The 18753-nt window shown below is 46.5% G+C and overlaps 1 protein-coding gene across 1 annotated transcript in view; it reads right to left on the minus strand.

Annotated features, from left to right (window-relative positions):
- CGAS (cyclic GMP-AMP synthase) overlaps positions 1-18753 on the minus strand; it is a 271868-nt gene that overhangs the window by 54690 nt on the left and 198425 nt on the right. Inside the window, 1 exon segment of the mRNA XM_086926500.1 lies at positions 9099-9347. Within this exon segment, the coding sequence (XP_086782626.1) occupies positions 9099-9347 (249 nt within the window).

Below are 18753 nucleotides of genomic sequence, written 5' to 3' on the forward strand. Positions count from 1 at the left end.
AGGTGTAACCAGACTCTGCAGGACAGGAGGGTCATTGCCCTGCAAAATTTTGTGCGCGAGGCAGAGGGATTTAAATTTCACCCTTTCCCACACCGGTAACCAATGCAGTGCCCTCAGTGCGGGTTTGGCCGACCGTGACATGGGGATGTTTTTAAGCAATCGTGCTGCAGCATTTTGAATTTGTTGTAATTTATTCAAAGTTGCCTCAGGGGCACCCAGATAAATAGCATTGCTATAATCCAGTCTTGATATAATCAGCCCCTGAATCAAAAGCTTCCGAGATAGTGAAGGAAGAAGAGGCAGAACTTTACGCACGGACCGGAGAAGGCCAAAACAGACACCTGCCATTTTAGTAGCCTGGGTCCTGAAGGAGAGATCTTGCTCCAGCCAAATCCCAAGACTCTTGATCTCCTCCTTGGGATTCGGAGGCGAGCCCAGGCAACTAGGCCAGACAGTTGAGGGAAGTGAGGATCCTTAATGCCCCCACAGCATGATTTCGGTCTTTGAACCGTTCAGCTTTAGTGCTGACTCCCCCATCCAAGTGTGGACTTTGGACAGGCAGGAGTGCAGCAAGTGGGGACTTTCGGTGGCCTGGGAAAGGGCAAACACCAGCTGGGTATCGTCGGCGTAGCTCACGATTTTGATGTTAAATGGAGTCACCACATCCTCCAAGGGGGCCATATACACATTAAACAATGTGGGACTCAGGGAGGAGCCCTGTGGTACTCCACAATGGAGGTGAATGGATGCCGAACGTGCGCTACCTTCCCATACCTGATAGGTCCGATCGCTAAGAAATGACCGAAGCCATTTCAGTGCATTCCCCGACACCCCGACATCTGACAGCCGCTGAAGTAACACTTGGTGGTTCACAGTGTCAAAAGCTGCACTGAGGTCCAGGAGGATCACTGCCACTGATCCTCCTGAATCCAAAATGCTTCTTGCTTCTTCAACGACTGCCAGCAGGGCGGTGTCAGTGCCTTGGCCTGGGCGAAATCCCGTTTGTGAACTTCTCAATAGGCCGTTGGACTCAAGGAAGTTGGATAGAGGAAGATTCACCAGCTTTTCCGCGATTTTGCTAAGTCCCGGAAGTAGAGAAATGGGCCTATAATTTGCCATGTCAAGGGGATCAAGGTTGGGCTTTTTTAGGAGAGCTTTTACTACTGCTCCCTTCCAGTTTGGCGGCACCACACCAGACCCAAGAGAAGCATTGATCAATTCGATTACAGGTTTAGCGATGGAAGAGGCGACCTGTTTTAGAATCCTCATGGGAACTAAATCACGAGGGGAACCACTCTTGACAGTCGCCAAAGCCTTAAGGACCTCATCCACCGATACTGGTCCAAAAGATTCTAGACTCTCAAGAGGTCTCCATACTTCATTGCTGGACTCTGCTCTCATGTTAATTTGGGGCAGGGTACTCAAGATCTTTACTATTTTTGTATGGAAATAGTCTACTAAGGCTTTACATTTTCCTTCTAAGTTGTCTGTGGCTGCGGGCGTCTATGTGGTGTGTAAGTCATCTTGCGTTTCACTTGTTGTCTGTTCGGTGTGTAAGTCGCCATGCGCCACACGTCTTGTCTTGCCGGTGTGCAAGCTGCAATGTGATACAAGTCTTGTCTGTTCAGTGTGTAAGATGCCTTGCGCTACACATTTTGTCTGTTTGGTGTGTAAGTCGTCTCGCACTACACGTCCTGTACATACCGGTGTGCAAGTCACCAGGTGCTACACGTACACATTCATTTCTCTCCATCACACAGGGTAGGTCTGATGGATCTTGTCCCATTTACATTAGGTTTCACCCTTACGTCTGGAGTAGGTTATGGGTGTTAGCCCCATTTACACATTTTACATTAAATCCCCATACAAGGTGTATTCAAAATGGGTTTCTTAGTCCCATTCTCTGAGGGGCATTTCAACAACAAGTAGGGTTAATTGTCGCTAAACTAGCTTAGCATGTTTATCAATATTGCTGTGTATCACTGGTTGACATCGCCATGTCAGCAGCGTATTAGCAATGCTTAGCGCACATGCGATGTAATTTCCAGCGATACACGGCGAGAATCGGCATTAGAGTGTGAAATCCGGCAAAGATTTCATAGCGCTAATTAAATGCTTGCTGATAGGGGAGTATGGACCTAACCAGGCAATCCACCTCCCATTTTCAGTATAGCCAAGTCGATTTTGCAAGGAGACGTTAAATTACAGCGATACCCGTGGTTAGCGCGTTTTTTTTATATTGCTTCGCTGATCTGCTGCAGGGTTGTAAATATCGCGAAAATGTGGACGAGATTATTTACATGGAGTTGTGGGCAGGAACGCCCACTTTGCAAGTCATTAGCGATGTTCATCGCTGACCTGCAAAGTGGGGGACAAAAGCAGCTAACACAAGGAAACTCGCGTTAGCGAGTCCTTGTAAAATAGAGATTTACTGAAATCGCCTCTTTTCCGGGGCTAAGTGCCGGAAAAGCGGCAATATGTTTGCTGATAATATGCCCCTGGGTGTATTTCATATTACTGATGTTAGGAATCTTGTGTACACTGTTCGTTCCCTTGTTGCTGGGATCGTTGTCTTGGGGGTGTGGTCCACCCTTTGCTACATTTTACATATTTTACAAAATTGTTTTATTGGGGAGAATGGGTTATATTGCTTGTCAGTTTATTTATTGTTGCTTGTCAATATATTTACCCTTCCTTTCAGGTTACTATGTGTTCAGATTCTCTTGTGAAGTTGTATTTTAATTTGCTTCCCAGAGTCTTGAACTTTTTCGCTGCTTTAGTAAATGCCTGTGTACAGTTCCTCCCTAGTTATATTGTTCTTTTCATTTTTCATTTAAAAGGAGGGGGATATGATATATCCTGCTTATCTTTGTATATGTATCCCAGCTTTTGCTATCTCCCTGCAGCTCAGCCAGTGTGAGTGTAGGCAGTGGAATGTTGGTGGGACTGTGATGCTTGGAATACTTGGGTGCCTGTGTGGATGAGTGGTGACAGTTGGAAGATGGGCTGAGCAGCAGGCAGGCTTCGGCTGGTGTATAAGGATCACCTGGCTGAAGGACTAATGTACAAGATTACCATCCTGCAACATGAAGTTAATAAATAAATACTTAAAATACAACTCGGCTACGTCTGGTAAGTTACAACATATACCACCTGCGTTGAGAAATTGTGATACAGTGCCTGAATTCTACCCAGCATCTCGGAACCAAAGCCCATTGCTAACAATGATGACCATAAGAAGGGCCATGATACCTGATCAAAAGTTTTTTCTGTGTCATGCAGGATCATACCGGCCGGCACAACTATTGCCCCTGTCACGTTGAAGGTAGCAACCGCAAGGCTAGTATGAGCTCTAGCATCTCAGTGTGAAATAAACACATGCAGCATACTGTCCACCCAACCTGCAATTTTGGGAGCAATATGATTCACCAGACTTTGGCATAGATTTTAGCATCACAGTTTATCAATAAAAGGGAACATTCTTAACCTCTTCCATGCTGGGCCGTTTCCGCCGCTGTGCGGTAAACAAAAGAACAGGGCGGGGCCGTGACGAACCCCAGCCGTCATCAGCACACGAGCGCCGCAGAGCGTGACGGCTGGGGTTCGTCGCCAGCATGGAAGGGGTTAATGGCAATATAGTTGCGTTGAACGGAAAGTAAATAAAGGTAGTAATGAGGGCAAGAGGTTCATTTTTGGCATGATTCTAGGGTGCAATGGAAACCATTGCACCTACATTATCAATAGGGTAGAATTATCCTCTTCTAGACTTGGTTCAATTTGGGTTGGTTGGTTGATGAAGGAACGTTTATATGCATGTCATGCAGATTTGATCTGGGACCATGGTATGTTGTATTTGATTCCTGGAATGTGGGTGTGCAAACTGTAAACCCATCATTGTTCACAATTTAGTAATGCCTTGGACATGTTATGTTTAAGATTAATATTCTCTATGACTGTTCAGTACAGATCATTCTCCGAATGATTCTCCTCTATGTAATGTGCTGTGAGGCTCGTTGTAGTGTGTTGGCATCTGCTGTTGCAACGATGTTCACCTATGCGGATTTTCTCTTTTCTTGAAGCCATTCCTATATATCTCATATTACAGGGCTACTTGATCATTTACATGTAAATATGAAAGTACCTTTATCAACCAACTGACCCAAAATTAAACTAAGTCTCGAAGATGAAAATTCAGCCCTATTGATCATATAGGTCTGATGGTTTCCATTACAACATTCATGTTGAGGCATTCCTGGGCACGTATTTCACCTGCTCAGGGCTTTCCCACCTTCGTCGAATGGCTATATTGCATGCCATTACAAAGCAAGTTGTTACAATGCAAGTCGTTACAACTGCTCGCTGTAGGGGGAGTGCTGGATATTGGAATAGTATAATTTGCTATTCTAACTCCAGTCTGTGTAACAGTAGGAAGGTGTTGAATCCAACACTTTCTGCCCTCTACAGCAAGTAGTTGTAACGACTTGCATTGTAATGGTATGCAATGTCACATCGCGGTCGTTGTAACAACTGCGTTGTAATGGCATGCAATATATGGCATGCAATGTGAACGATGGTTTCCTTATTGAATACCGCACTGGGACCCTGATCTTCAGTAACCCACCATCATTGAGCGCCACTTCGGATCCTGCTCGCTCCGCCAATGATAGTCCACCTTTTCTCCATAAACATTTCTAAGTCAGAAGGTACACTTTTCATCAGGATGAACCTGTTCCCTGTACACAACGTGAACTCTATTGTGCTCAGCCCTAATGTTCAACTTTGACCTGGCATAGCACAGACAGATATCCATGGTTGACGCTGTCCACTGTTTGGTGATATTTTTTAATTTAATAAATTGGATTTTTGACATTTTGGTGTCATTTATTTATTACTTCATTTTTCTAAATTAGTTTTGGATTTTTCTTGTGTTGTGTTTGCACTTTGTTACTGTTTGAATGCTGCATAAATACTTCACAAGTTGCCTCTAAACTAAGCCTGACAGCTTTGTACCATACTAACAGATGGTCAAGCACAGGTTTATTTAGTGACTTTGATGGTTCACCCTAACAAGGATTGCAAATATTATTTGAAGTGGGTTCTCACCTCCTTCAACTAATACTCCAACTTATAACATTGGTGTTTAGCTGTGGGATTCAGGACTTGTGTTTTTGCAGTGCCACTCAAAAATCTTTGTATAATCAAATTCTTTTTTTTATTTTAAATAAAAATGTACCTTATATTTTTTTAATGGGAAATATTATATTTTTCCAAAAACTTCAACGGTACCCTCTGACTGTTTGAACATCTGTAATTTTTGAGAAACGAGGTGGACTTAAGTAACATTGAGCACCTCAACATGGCAGAGCTGAACAAAATGTCCAGAGGGGGCTAAAACCGGCAAAAGGAGTTAAGAAAGTGGAATATCAGATTCCCTCAGAGCCTGGTACGGGGTTTGGGTGCTGGAGGCCTGCACCTAGGGGCAAGTGAGGATGGAGGAAGAAGGGATGGAGGAAGAAGAAGAGGATGGCCCTGCAGAGGCGTCTTTGCAAGAAGAGAATTAGTCTACAGGATCCAGATCCCCTGCCTTATACAGAGTAGGAAGCCTAGTCTCTGCCTGCAGCTGACCCTGTCAGAGCTGGAAGACAGACACACCAAGAGAGTTCTGAAGCTACAACTGGGCACTCTGCCTATAAAGGAGACAAAACAGACCATGTAGGAAAAAAAAGATTGTCATGGAGGGCAGGGAAGCTGAGACAGTAGCAGCAAGGGCCTAAGAGGAGAAAAGGTTGTTTCCAGAGGAGAAGTAAATGATGTTGGCTCATGAAGTGAGTCTGAAGGAGTTACGCCTGAAAGCTGGGAGTGTCATAGAGTCCAGTGAAGATAATGGCAGTGACACAGAGGTGCCTAGATGTGGTAAAAGGTCCATATCCCTAAAGACCTGGTGCCTAGCTTTGTGGTAGGGGATGATAATGCCAGGTGGTTTAAGGCCTAAGAGGTGGCCATGCGCATGCACATGTTCCCAGAAGAAGATTGGGGGACAAGTATTTGAAAGTATACACTAGTCACTGCATTGATGGGGGGGGGGGGGCTTTTGGCCCTGGATAAGGTAGACAGGATGTGGTATGCCACCATATAAGAAACCCTTTTTGTCAACTTTGATCTTACCCCAGATAAAATACCACTTAAAGTTTAGGGACACCTATAAAATGTTATACCAGTCCTTGGTGGATTTCGTGGATTGCAACAATAAAGCACTAGATGGTTGCGCGAAGGGTAGCAAAGTGAGTGACCAGGATGGGCTGTACAATCTATTAATTAGAGCACACATGTTCAGTAATTATTTGCAGAGCAGTGCCAATACCTTATTGACTCCAAGCCCCTGTACAGAGGAAGCCTGTAAAGGAAGCTCACCCCTTGGTCAGTACAAAAGAGTTGAAAAGGTACCTGGGAGTGACACCAAGAAGAGTTCAGGTGCCCCGCAGTAAAGCAAAGGGGAGGAACAGGGTAAAACAAAGTCCCAAAAGGGCACCAACCCAGTGTTGTGAGTGGGGGGATTTCCATACCCTTTCTGAGAATAAGAGGGGAGGGGAAGATGGGTGGAAGCCCAGGGCGCCGTTTTTCCTACCCAACTATTACATTGACTGTCTCCAGTTAATACACAGGTGTGGGGACCCTGTTTGTTTCTGGAAGCCACCCACAGGTGGGCACTGTTTTCAGGGATGGCCTATGTGGCTTTGGAGGGAGGCAATGCCCAGAAGCAGAGGGAATATTGGGACCCACCGTCCTTTAGTTGGGAGGTCGACCTGGCTGGTCAGTTTGGGAACCCTGAAAGTGTGTGCGGGGGGTCCCCCTTCCACCAGATCACAATGAATGTCACTTCTCTAGGGATACCTGTGCAAGTCAGATGATGGTTGTGGAAAGACTGGTTTCCTTATAGCAATATCTGCCAGGACATGTATGCAAGGTAGCTCAGGTACATGGGGGCAGGGCTTTGTCCACCATATGGCTCCGACTCTGATCTCCCTCAAATGTGGGAGGGTGGTTAGCCCCTAGGACGGTCATTTTCAGTCCCCAGATGCCCATTCAATGCATCCTGGCAAATGAACTACTACCAGCAATAGAAGATCTAGGTGAGTGAGCTGCCCAGGGAATCCAAAAGCTCAAATTTCTGGGGTCCTGCTCCTAAACGGAGAGTACAGAGGCCCAGATGGAGAGAAAGGGATAGGATGTGGAGGAAATCCACAGTGGGACGACCAGTGGATCAGGGGTTTCCCACTTTGACAAAACAGCACCCTAAGACTGACCCTGGTCGGGCCATGGCTGACCTAGAGATATTTTCTGAGCAGTCACAAAGATAGAAGACATACACCAGGTAGACCCCTGCAAGACAAAGGGTGTCAGCTCTGAGGGCTGTGGTGGGTCACCCCTGGAAGTTCTGGCTTGCCAGGGACCTGTTGAGCTTCAGGGTACAGCCCCAAGGCTGGACAGGAAGCTAGGCCAAGGTCCCAGGTTGAAGCCTCTCCCTGGCATTGGAGGGCCAGGGACCTGGCTCTTGACATTGACAGCTGTCAGTGGCCTCTGTTGATTGTTGTCCTTATGGGCCAAGTTTTTCTTGGGTTGGGGACGGAAGCTGAACTTAGGGGACAAAATGGGGTCACATCACCTTTTTGGCCAAGTAGAACTGTCTTCCTACTGTGATGCTTCAGTGGGTAAGCTAAGGTTAGATGTCTAACAGATGGTGTCTGCAGATGAGGAGGTTCTCACCTCCTTCAACTAATACTCCAATTTCTTACGGAGATGTACACCAATCCGTCACACCCAGGGGGGAAGACAAACCCCAACTAAATGTCATGTATTTAAAAATCTAAAGGAATGGGCTGAGGGCCTGTTTGTTCTGGTATCGACCTGTACAGTTAACCTAAAGATGCCAATAGTTTTCCTGCCTCCTCTGCATGGCAAATTGTGGGGTTTACCTCTAATCTGCCCTTCTGGAGAGGGAAGGAACCCTAGTAGACACCAGGATGTTTCATGTTCATTAAAATTAATGTTATGTATATTTGTAAATCACATTATCACCCACCAGGATATCCTGCTGCTGTTGCCCAGGATGGAGGCCATCCCATCCTGGCATATGCCAGATCCCCACTGCTAAAAGCACCAAAGGTTCTTCTGCCCACCTCGGGGGCAGACAGATTATAGGGGATATTTATCTCCCGTCAGCTATGAAAGGGGTTACAAAAAGCACACTTGACACCATCATTTTTTATATTTATAAAAAAGAAATGGGTTGAAGAGTCAACCCATCCAGGCATCACGCCTTACACTCACACCTAAAGCCCAAAATATATTCTTCCCGTCACCCCAAGGAGTGGCAAATTAACGGGAATGTTTAATCTAATCTGCACTTGCGAGGAGAGGGCCACCAGACACCAGTCAGTTTTATATGTATAAAAAAAGAAATCTGTTGGGCGGCCCATCTAGGAATCAGGCCATACCTCCAAAGACCCCATCAGTCTCTGTGCCCCCAGGGGCTTTTTTTTTTTTTTTTAAAGGCCTGGGGACACGCCTGTATTTTATCAGACCATACTTTCAAAGCATCCCAGTATCCTAACCCCCCCCCCGCCCACCCCACCCCTGGGGACAGAAAGCCTATTGAATGCCAGGGATAGCCTTTGAAAAAACACAATGGGGTTCGGGCTTCCCTGCTATTGGGCCGTACCCCACACACCTATAAAGCCCCAACATTCTGATCCCGAATACCGTAGCTATCCGCATGGCAAACTATAGGAGATATCGATTCTTTAAGATGTATTTACGACATAGGGGTTGACGCCCGATTCTGCCAGAGTTCCCCAACTCCCCAGGTTTCTGAAAGACGGTTACCTCCAAACGAAGACAGTGGTATATTTCCATATGTTATCTAAATAATAAACTGTTTCATGTAGTTTAGTTCGTGATGTGCATGATAACTTCATTAATTTGTTATGTATAACTAACAAGAAGAATGTGTTAAATAATACACATTTTAAGAACTGACTTCATAATGATTTACTGTACATGCAATAGCAAAAACATATCATAAATAACACAAATTGTACCTTTCATCATATGCTCGTCCTTTGCACTTTTTGCAACCAGGTAAAAGGGCTCGGATATTCTGTAATCTTTTCTTACTTTGGTACCGAGCCAGTCCGTGATGTTGAGTCCTTCTTTGGTGCTAGGTGGCCACGAGGTCTTCACTTCTAAAGCCAAAACGATGTCCACTGATATTTCACCTTCTGGTTTTTTAATAAGAAGCGTGATGGCAGGGCATCCAGGCTGCTTTCTTTTTATTATGATTCCCTTTCCTACAATGGAGACAAGACGTAAAATTAAGGAACCACTCTCATTGCTTAGGACAGCCAAGTGTGTGTATCTAGGGCCCGAACAACTCAAGTGTCAATCCTTGAAAGCAGCATTCAGATGTCCCATACGGTTGCTTGTTGGTAATTCAAGTTAAAATTGCACAAATATATCCTCGGGGTAACCAAGCATTCTATTTGTTTTTTCCTGATGCACTAGCCTAGGTGCGTATTTTACAGTTTGTAGCATGCTGTATTAATTCAGAACCCCGAGAGAGGTTCAAGATCTCTAAGGTGTTTGGGGCCCAACAAGGTTAGGAGCACTGGTGACACCACCGCAGCGGTTTTTGGCAATTCCGCGTTCTCCGCAGAATGCAAAATTACTCAAATTCCGCAAGCGGAATGGAATTTACCGCCCAGGCCTAGTTTAGAGTGCACGCTTGTTCGGAATTGACTGAGATAAAGCTCGCCGTCGCAGAAGAAAGTTGAAGCTAGACACGTTAGCCTTGAAAGCCAGTGATCTGTACGATTCCACAAAGGGAGAGGCCATGTCTTTGCAGCTTCTGAGATCTAACCATATGTGCATCTAATTAGATAATGAAATAGTAATAGACAACTGGTCTATCTTAATACTATCCAACAGTAACATAGAAAACAAGCATTGGAAAATGCAATAGGTTTTGCCTATGTGATTAATAAAACTTTTATTTTGTAAGTTTTAGTTTGGTGAGCAGTTGTGCAATATAAGGTAAAGAAACTCTGTAAAAGTGTTGTGACTTGTTTATTGAGAAAGTCAATGTATTGTGCAGTAACTGGTGGGAATATAAAGCGCTCCTGTGCCTTCAGAGTGATGTTTGCACTATGTAAAAGCACCCCAAAAATTAGTTTATTTTGACAGTTTTGTATAGCGCGGGTATCAGAGCGCTTTACAGAGCAAATATAGGTGGATGACATATACATATAGAACATAGAATTATGAGAGTATAGTACTGATAACTATTAAAAATTAGCATATAGTTCAATAGCAAACATGTTACATAGCAGCTCTGTAACATGTTTTTTATTTAATTAACCCCGGGGAACCATCAATGGCTTTCAGCCAATGTTGGTACTGACCTTTAAAAACTTCAAAGGCAAATATCTCCACAGCAAAACAAACTCTACTCCCAATCTGAGCTCTCTGCTGCCCAGGTTTATCAAGGACAATTTATTTAGCATTTAATAGACTACCAAAGAAGGTCATATTACTGCAGGGCTCCACAGAATGTAAAATATGTTGTGTTTAAAAACCAGAGTAAAGTATGAGCAAACCTGCATGGGCTATTCAAGACACACCTATTTGTTGACAACTAACACCACTACCAACCTTCATTAAATGTATCACCACTGAATATGTGACGAAATTCCGCATTCAAAAATCCCGCATACCATGACCCCGCATTAATTACAACGCAGAACCATTAGTCCGCAGTACATTCACCCCGTATATAACTTTACAACGCATGCCTTTACAACGCAAACGCATGTGTGGTGAAGTTATATGTGGAGTAAACTTAGAAAATGTACTTACACTATATATAAATATATATATATATATATATATATATATATATATATATATATATATATATATATATATATACAAATAAATATAAATATATACAAATATACCAAATAATGCATATGTATATAAATAAATATATATTTTACATTTATATTTTTTTAAAATAATTTAAAAAAAAATATATATATATAAAAAAAATTAAAAATACACTTAACACCCTAAAACGAATACCAGTCTGCTCCCTTAAAATACCCCAGCACCCCAAATCCAAACCCACCCTTACTCCTTACAATACCCCAACACCCTTAAACACTAACCCATCTTAACCCTATAAATATACCCTGTACCCCAAAACACAAACCTACACCTGAACCCTAAAAATACCCCTGTACCCCAAAACCCAAACCTACCCCTGAAACCTAAAAATACCCCTGTACCCCAAAACCCAAAAATACCCCTGAACCCTAAAAATATGATATGATATGATATGATACGGCTTTTATAGAGCGCGACTTACACTCCACGGAGCATCTTGGCGCTAGTGGTAAAGTGTCACAGAGGAGGGAAGAAGGAAATGTACGAGGCGACCAGAAAGGGGAGGAGGGAAAGGTGGACCTGAAATGAATTAAGTTAAGTTAAATTAGTGCTAGAACGAGAGTGTCAGAGGCATTAAAAATCCAGGTTTTGAGAGCCTTTCGAAACAGGTTTTCTGAAGGGATCAGATGCATCTTGGTGCGGAGCTTGTTCCAGGCTCTAGCTCCCAAAAAACCTAGGGATTTTCCTCCTTTTGTTGAGAGTCTGAATCTAGGGACCACCAGTAGGTTCAGGTTGGAGGACCTGAGCGAACGAGAGGGAGTGTATCTTCCAAACCTTTGGGACAGATAGGTGGGACCCGACTGGTGGTAGGCTCTGAAAGTGATAAGTAGGATTTTAAATAGCACTCGCTTGTGAATAGGCAGCCAGTGTAGAGTTCTGAGTGCTGCTGAGGCAGATGACTTCCTAGGCAGTCTCAGTACTAGGCGGGCTGCGGTGTTCTGAACCATCTGCAGTTTGTGCAGAACACTTTTATTGGAGCCTGCGTAGATGCTGTTGCAATAATCCAGACGGGATGTGATGAGGGCCACTGCTATTGTCTTCCTGGCTGTCAGGGGGAGGAGGTCAAAGAACCTTCTCAGGCCCTTGATGATGTTAAAGCAGGACTCTGCCACGGTGCCTGCTTGTTGCTTGAAAGATAGAGCTTCATCAAACCTGATCCCGAGGTTGCGGGCTGATTTGATGGTGTTTGGCGGGACCTCCGCATCTTGGGGCCACCACTGTTTAGGGCAAAAAAGGTTGTCCTGACCAAAGGGGAGGATTTCCGTTTTCCCTGAGTTACACTTGAGGTGGTGAGTTCTCATCCATTCAAAAGTTGCGGTGAGACAGTCTCTCAGATTTTCTTCAGCTGTAGTAGTGTTGTCTTGAACAAGGATGAGCTGAGTGTCATCAGTGTATGATATTGTGCTGATGTTGAAGGAGGTGATGAGCTCTATCAGAGGGGTCATATACAGGTTGAAAAGAATTGGGCTTAGGCTAGAGCCCTGTGGCACCCCTGTATTGAGTGATTTTTCGTCTGACCGATAGTTCCCTAATATAGTGACTTGTTTCCTATGAGTAAGGACATTTTTTAGCCAGTTTAAGGCAGTTCCTGTTAGTCCCGAGTCTGCCAGGCGGCCAATTAATACGGGATGTGAGACCGTATCAAAGGTCGCCGACAGGTCGAGCAGGATCAGGACGGCTTTTTTTCCTTGATCCATTGCTATCTTGAGAGTCTCCACTGTGTGTAAGAGGGCTGACTCCGTGGAGTGTTTTGCTCTAAAACCTGCCTGGCTCGGGTGTAGTAGGTGATTATCCTCCAGAAATCTGGTCAGCTGTTTGTTTACCGCTGCCTCTGTGAGTTTGAACAGTAGTGGAAGCAGTGATATTGGGCGGAGGTTAGAAAGTGTGGTAGGGTCAGCTAGGGTTTTTTTTTAAGAGGTTTCACGGCGGCAAGTTTCCATTCAGATGGAATGGCAGCAGTGGCTAGAGAAGAATTGATGATGGTATTTATAGTAGGGTTAACTGTGTCCACTAGAGTGTGGAGCAGCAGAGGGGGACACGGATCGAAAGGGGAGCCTGACTTGATGGAGAGGATAGCTTGACGAGTTTCGTCAAGACTGACCGGGGCAAATTTGTTTAACTGAGGGTTTTTGTTGGTAGGTGGTGGATTTTCATGGAAAAGGGATTCTGGGGGGTCTGGAAAGTCTTTAATGAGGTTTTGGATTTTTTGTTCGAAGTAGTCTGCTATCGAATTGCACAGGGCAGGGGAAGGTGGAATCTCTTGTCTGAGGATTCTGGGGTTTATGAAGTCATCAACTATTTTGAAGATTTGCTTCTGATTGTTGTTGGACCTAGTGATGACTGTAGGAAGGTACCTCCTGACTATGGTTGCCCCCAACTTTTTGCCCTGTGTTTTAGCTGGTTTTGGACATAGTCGACCTGGGGCCCTGCCAATCAGGACCCCAGGCCTACTGCTCTCTCTTTAAAATGGATTCCATGTACCCTAGGTGCATTTCCAATTGGTACTGGGCCACCTTATCAGACCCTGTAACTCAGGGCATAGGTGTACCCAGGGCCGCCAGGGGCTGCAGCATGTATTATGCCAACCCTGGCTGGCCTCCTAAATTTGACACAACTGGCTGCATGACAGCTGGGGCGAAGTCGTGTAATCACCCTTTGCTTTAGGTATAGTAGCTCTATATCTAACCATACAATGGACACCCGAGTTCCTATCAGTCACTCCTATGGCAGGCCTTGACAATCCTGAAGGCAGAGTGCGTGGGCTCGTGTGAACTAGGTTCTGGCCCGAGCCGAGCCCGGTTGCAGCTTGCGGAATCAAGACCCAATGGCTGTTCCATGATAACGCGTACCACATCGGTAACTTCGGTGTCGCGTTATCAAGGCATGTCGAGTAAGGTGTCATACGAATCGGGATGCTGCCCTCTCACCAATTCTGGCGACGGGGTTAGCATTCCACCCTTCTAGAGGGACACGACATGTATGTAACTGTGAACCCCGGTTAAAGTTAACTGAAGCCTCAGCTCCACAAAATGGATGCTGCCACCACAGACACGAGTCTGACCCCCTGTAGCTGGGAGTCCTTCCAGCGAGGGGAGCCTGGACAAAGGGTTTCCTGTCAGGGGCGGTGCTAGCACCGTCCCAGACATGGTTTTGTGTATCCTGGGTAGGCAGGGCTTTTCAGGAAGGTGACTGCTGAGTGGCACCCCGGTGCTCACTACGCATAGGCCGGTCTGAACCAGTTCCAGGGGCACACCAGCCCCTGGCCTGGGGAAGTCCGGCATGGCTGAGGGGTGTAACCACCCCCCACCTAGTCCCACCCATAGGCAGGACCTAGTCACCGGGCCAGCCCCCTTTTTTAGTATAAAGATGGGAGCGGGCCCCCTGTTCAAATTAGATCATCTTTGAATCAAGAACTACTTTCTACGAAAGGACATTCGAGACTCTTCTCAAGATTTCTCCCTTGTGACTAAGGAGTAGTCACCCTGCATCAGCAGGCACCATCTAAGAACTCTGCGGTTTGCTGCAAGTCCTTCCTCAAGGATCCGACGGCCCAGCTCGACGAGAACCGGCTTCCCTGGCACCTCCGACCTCTACCCACGTCATCAGCTCAGCAGTGATCTGTGGGTGCGACGAGACCTCGAGGGACCGGCCATCATCAAAACCTGCACGCTTTCTTAACCAGCACGACCTTCGAAGCAATTCTCTGGTGAGTGCTCTGGGGTCCGAGAAGCCCCGACCCTGAGCAGCTCCAGCACCGAAGTGCAGTCTCCCAGCATCTCCACGATCTGCGTGGGGCCCTTCTGCTCGCTGCTCAGCACGTTGTCTGGTCACTAGCCGCTGGCTTGTGCCCTTCCTTGACGACATCCGACAACCAACACTGCTGGTCTGGTTGCTCCAGACCGGCCCTTGCCCCCTTTTTCGAGAGGAGCACCCCGGACCCACCTGGTCCATCCAAGACGCCATCTTAGGCCCACCACGTGGCCCGAGATCTGCCAAGGCTTGTTGCCCCAATCCTGGGCCCAGCGACGCCGACAGCATCATTCTTCGTGGGACAGCTCGCACCTCCATCCTGGTCGCCGATAACGCCTCCTGGTCCGTGAGACTGCAGAGCCTAGCGTCGCCCACTCACCTGGTAGAGGTGACGGCCAACCGGTGTCCTCCTGGCACCCTCTGACTACTGGCTAGTAGTACGAACTTGGTCCCCTCTGCTTTCAGGTATCATCGATCTCTGATCCAGGCTTGGATCTCTACGAACTATTCATCACTGGTCGCCGGCCAGCAACTCCTTTTTCTTCCGGCTCCTGGCTCGTCAGCGAAGACCCCCGACGCCTGTAAGACTTGTGCAGCCGCAGCCCTCGTGGCTAGGTAACTTCGGCATTTCGGTGCCTGCATAGCCTCTTTACTCTAGGGTCCCGAGTCCCTCGCTTCCGACTTGCCTTATCGGGTCCGCCCGAGACCACTAAACTTTCCGTGTCCTCGGACACTTGTTTTAATTGTGCACTTGAAGTATTTTCCTAAGAGATTTGGTTTGTGCTTAGTACCCTGTCCTCATAAAGAGTACAGGGCTGTTGTGATTCTTAATAAATATACTGTTTATTTTCATAACACTTGTGTGGTGTCCTTTCACTTGGTGTTCAAGGGGTATGTGATGGTATAACAGCTGGCTTAACACGCCCTCTCGAGTCTTTAGCCTTAGACTGCTCGTATCCTCTACTAGGATAGCTGGTCTGTAGGTTGACTTACAACCAATCACCATAAGGGTCGTTTGGAACGATACATAGCGGTCGCTAGAATAGCGAACGCTGCATATCGGGCCAACTTCTCACATTGGTGAGCAGCGGTTGGGATTTGAGCTTGCTGTTGTTTTACCACACGTATCCTAAGAATATCTTGTTGAAAGATCACATAAGTACTGTTAGTACATATAACTGAAGCTTAGAATACTCTGAGTTCTACTGAACCAGCTGTTGTAGCTCCTCAAGGCTTAGCACACCTTGGCTGCAACTCTTAGCAAGGGATCAGTAGGTAAACACATAGTGTAGGTAGGTGCATCACTTACACCACACTAGAAACAGTATGTCAGACAAAGGAGGAAACTCCGAGTCTCCCCTTGTGTCAGTTGACCCTCCACAGGTCATCCCTTCAAGATATACTGTGCTGAGCTTCAAGGAGTTAAGACAGGTGTGTCACTCCAGGAAGATCAAGCAGGGGTCTAACCCCACAACGTCCTTTCTGATTGGTCTCTTGGAGACTTATGATGCCAGAAAAGCTGGGACCCGTCTTAGCTCTTCTAATCCAGAAGGAGACATGCCTCCCCTCGAGGGAACCAGAGACGATCCTGACCTCATCCACCTCTCAACTGAGACTGAAGATGTAGAGGATGATGAGAATGAGGATCCCTCTGGGGATGAGGCAGATAAGGGACAGGTAGAAGTCGTCAGACTAAGCAGGTCCAACTTAAGCAAACATGACAGTGGTACTGGGGGACTCCTGGACCCACTCTCAGGTCAGCTTAACATTGGGAATGGACGAGTTAGGTCTCTATCAAGAGGCTCTAACAGATCCTTTCGAACCAATGGCTCTCTCAACTCTTCTCACAGAGGAATGTCTTCCCCTAAGAGGAGAGTGTATGAAGCTGAAGAAAGGGCAGTCAAACTGAGGATTGAAAGGGAAGAACTTGCCCTGGCCAAAGAGAGACTTGCCCTTGCTAGAGAGCAAGAATTATGTGGGCTACAGCCCACTGGTGGCAGCAATAAACCTAGCAATAGGGAAAGGAGTTTTGATACAAAGCACCTGAATAAGATAGTGCCCCCCTTTAAAGAAGGGGATGACATCCACAAATGGATTACTGCTTTGGAGAGAGCCTGCACTGTGCAGGGTGTTCCCCAAAGTAAGTGGGCAGCTATCTTGTGGCTCTCCTTTGATGGTAAAGGTAGAGATAAGCTCCTCACCACAAGGGTGGAGGATGCTAACAATTACCAAATCTTGAAGAATACACTGGTTGATGGGTTTGGTTTAACCACTGAACAATACAGGATACTGTTCAGAGACACCCAGAAAACTCAGTCTCAAGATTGGACTGACTTTGTTGATTGTGCCACTAAGGCTTTTGAAGGCTGGCTACTGGGTAGTAAGGTTACTGATTTTAAAGGATTGTATAATCTAATTATGAGGGAGCAAATCTTAAATAATTGTCAGAACCAGCTATTACATCAGCACCTGGTAGACTCTGATTTGACCTCTCCACAGGAATTGGGTAAGAGGGCAGACAAATGGGTCAGAACCAGGGTTAGGCCTAAAAACCAGGGTGGTGACCAGAAAAAGGAATCAACCAAGCCTCAAGAGAAGGGTGGGGATAAATCCACAGAGAAGACTTCCCAAGGGCCCCAAAACTCCAACAAGGGTGGTGGGTCCCAGAACACTCCTTCAGAACAGAAGAAACCTTATTGCCATACCTGTAAACAGGTGGGTCATTACAAAAGTGATGCCAGTTGCCCTAAAAATGGTAATAAGGGAAATATACCCCCAGGTAATACTCCTAAACCTCCTGTTACCACTAGTGGTAATCCCCCAGGTGGTGGGAGTGCCCCCAAGAATGTGGTGGGCATTACTTTGGGCAATCAGGAGGACTATGGCCTAGCCAGGTTCACTGACCACACTCTTGTCTGTGAGACTGGCATGGGGTTTGCCAACTTCACTACTGGACCCCACATTTTGGGAAAGTATAGACAAGAAGTTTTGGTGAATGGTCAGAAAGTTGAGGCATTCAGAGACACAGGGGCCAGCCTCACCATGGTGAGTGACCATCTGGTCCCCTCTGCTCAACTGACCCCTGGTTTTACTTATCAGGTGACAGACATTCATGGAATGAAGAGAAGGCATCCCATGGCAGTAGTCAAGCTCAGCTGGGGTAATGTCACAGGGCCCATGAGAGTGGCAGTGACAGATAACCTACCTGTAGATTGCTTACTGGGGAATGACCTGGAACTCTCAGCATGGGCTGAGGTGGAGCAAGAAACTCACTCCAGAATGATAGGCCTATCCAGACAGGTTAGTGGGGCAGTAATAGCTACAGCCCCAGTCCAAGCACCATTCCTCCCTGAAAAGGTTGGAAGGGCAGTGGTAGCCACTGCCCAGGCTCAGACAGACTTTCCAGAGCAGGATAGGAGGGCTGTGACAGTCACAGCCCAAACACAAACTGAGTGCCCTCCTGAAAAGGGTGGCAAGGTTGAAATTGTCTCAGCCTCTACTCAGACAGATAGTGAGGTTGTGAAGCCTGAAACAATGGATCACTCCACTCAAACAGAGAGCATTGAGGAGGAAGAAGAGTCTTCCCCCTCCCAGACACTAGGTGAGAGCCAGCCTCCTCAGGGAACTGACTCTACCCCTGTTGAAGGAACTGCCCCAGAGGTAGTCAAGCCTAGCCTGGCAGAGCCCCTGATGGCAGGGGACCCTTCCCAGGTGGGACCCAGTCTGGAGCAGGTAACCTGCACCTCTCTACCCTACCTCAGTCAGCCCAGGGCTGAAGAGGTCAGGGAGGCCAGTGGTGGACCCCAAAGGGCCCCCTGTCCAAAAGAACCCCTTAATCAGCAGATTAAGATCACTGAAGCTGGTAAACCTAGCCAAGTGAAAATAGAACAGACTCCTGAGGGATCCCCCTTAAAAGTAGTTAGGGAACTCCCACAGCTGGACACTGTTGGGCACAGCCAAACATGGGGCCTAAAAACCCCAGACCTGACCTGTCCCTCCAGT

The sequence above is a fragment of the Lissotriton vulgaris genome, chromosome 6, assembly GCF_964263255.1.
Source record: "Lissotriton vulgaris chromosome 6, aLisVul1.2, whole genome shotgun sequence".
Classification (NCBI taxonomy): Eukaryota; Metazoa; Chordata; class Amphibia; order Caudata; family Salamandridae; genus Lissotriton; species Lissotriton vulgaris.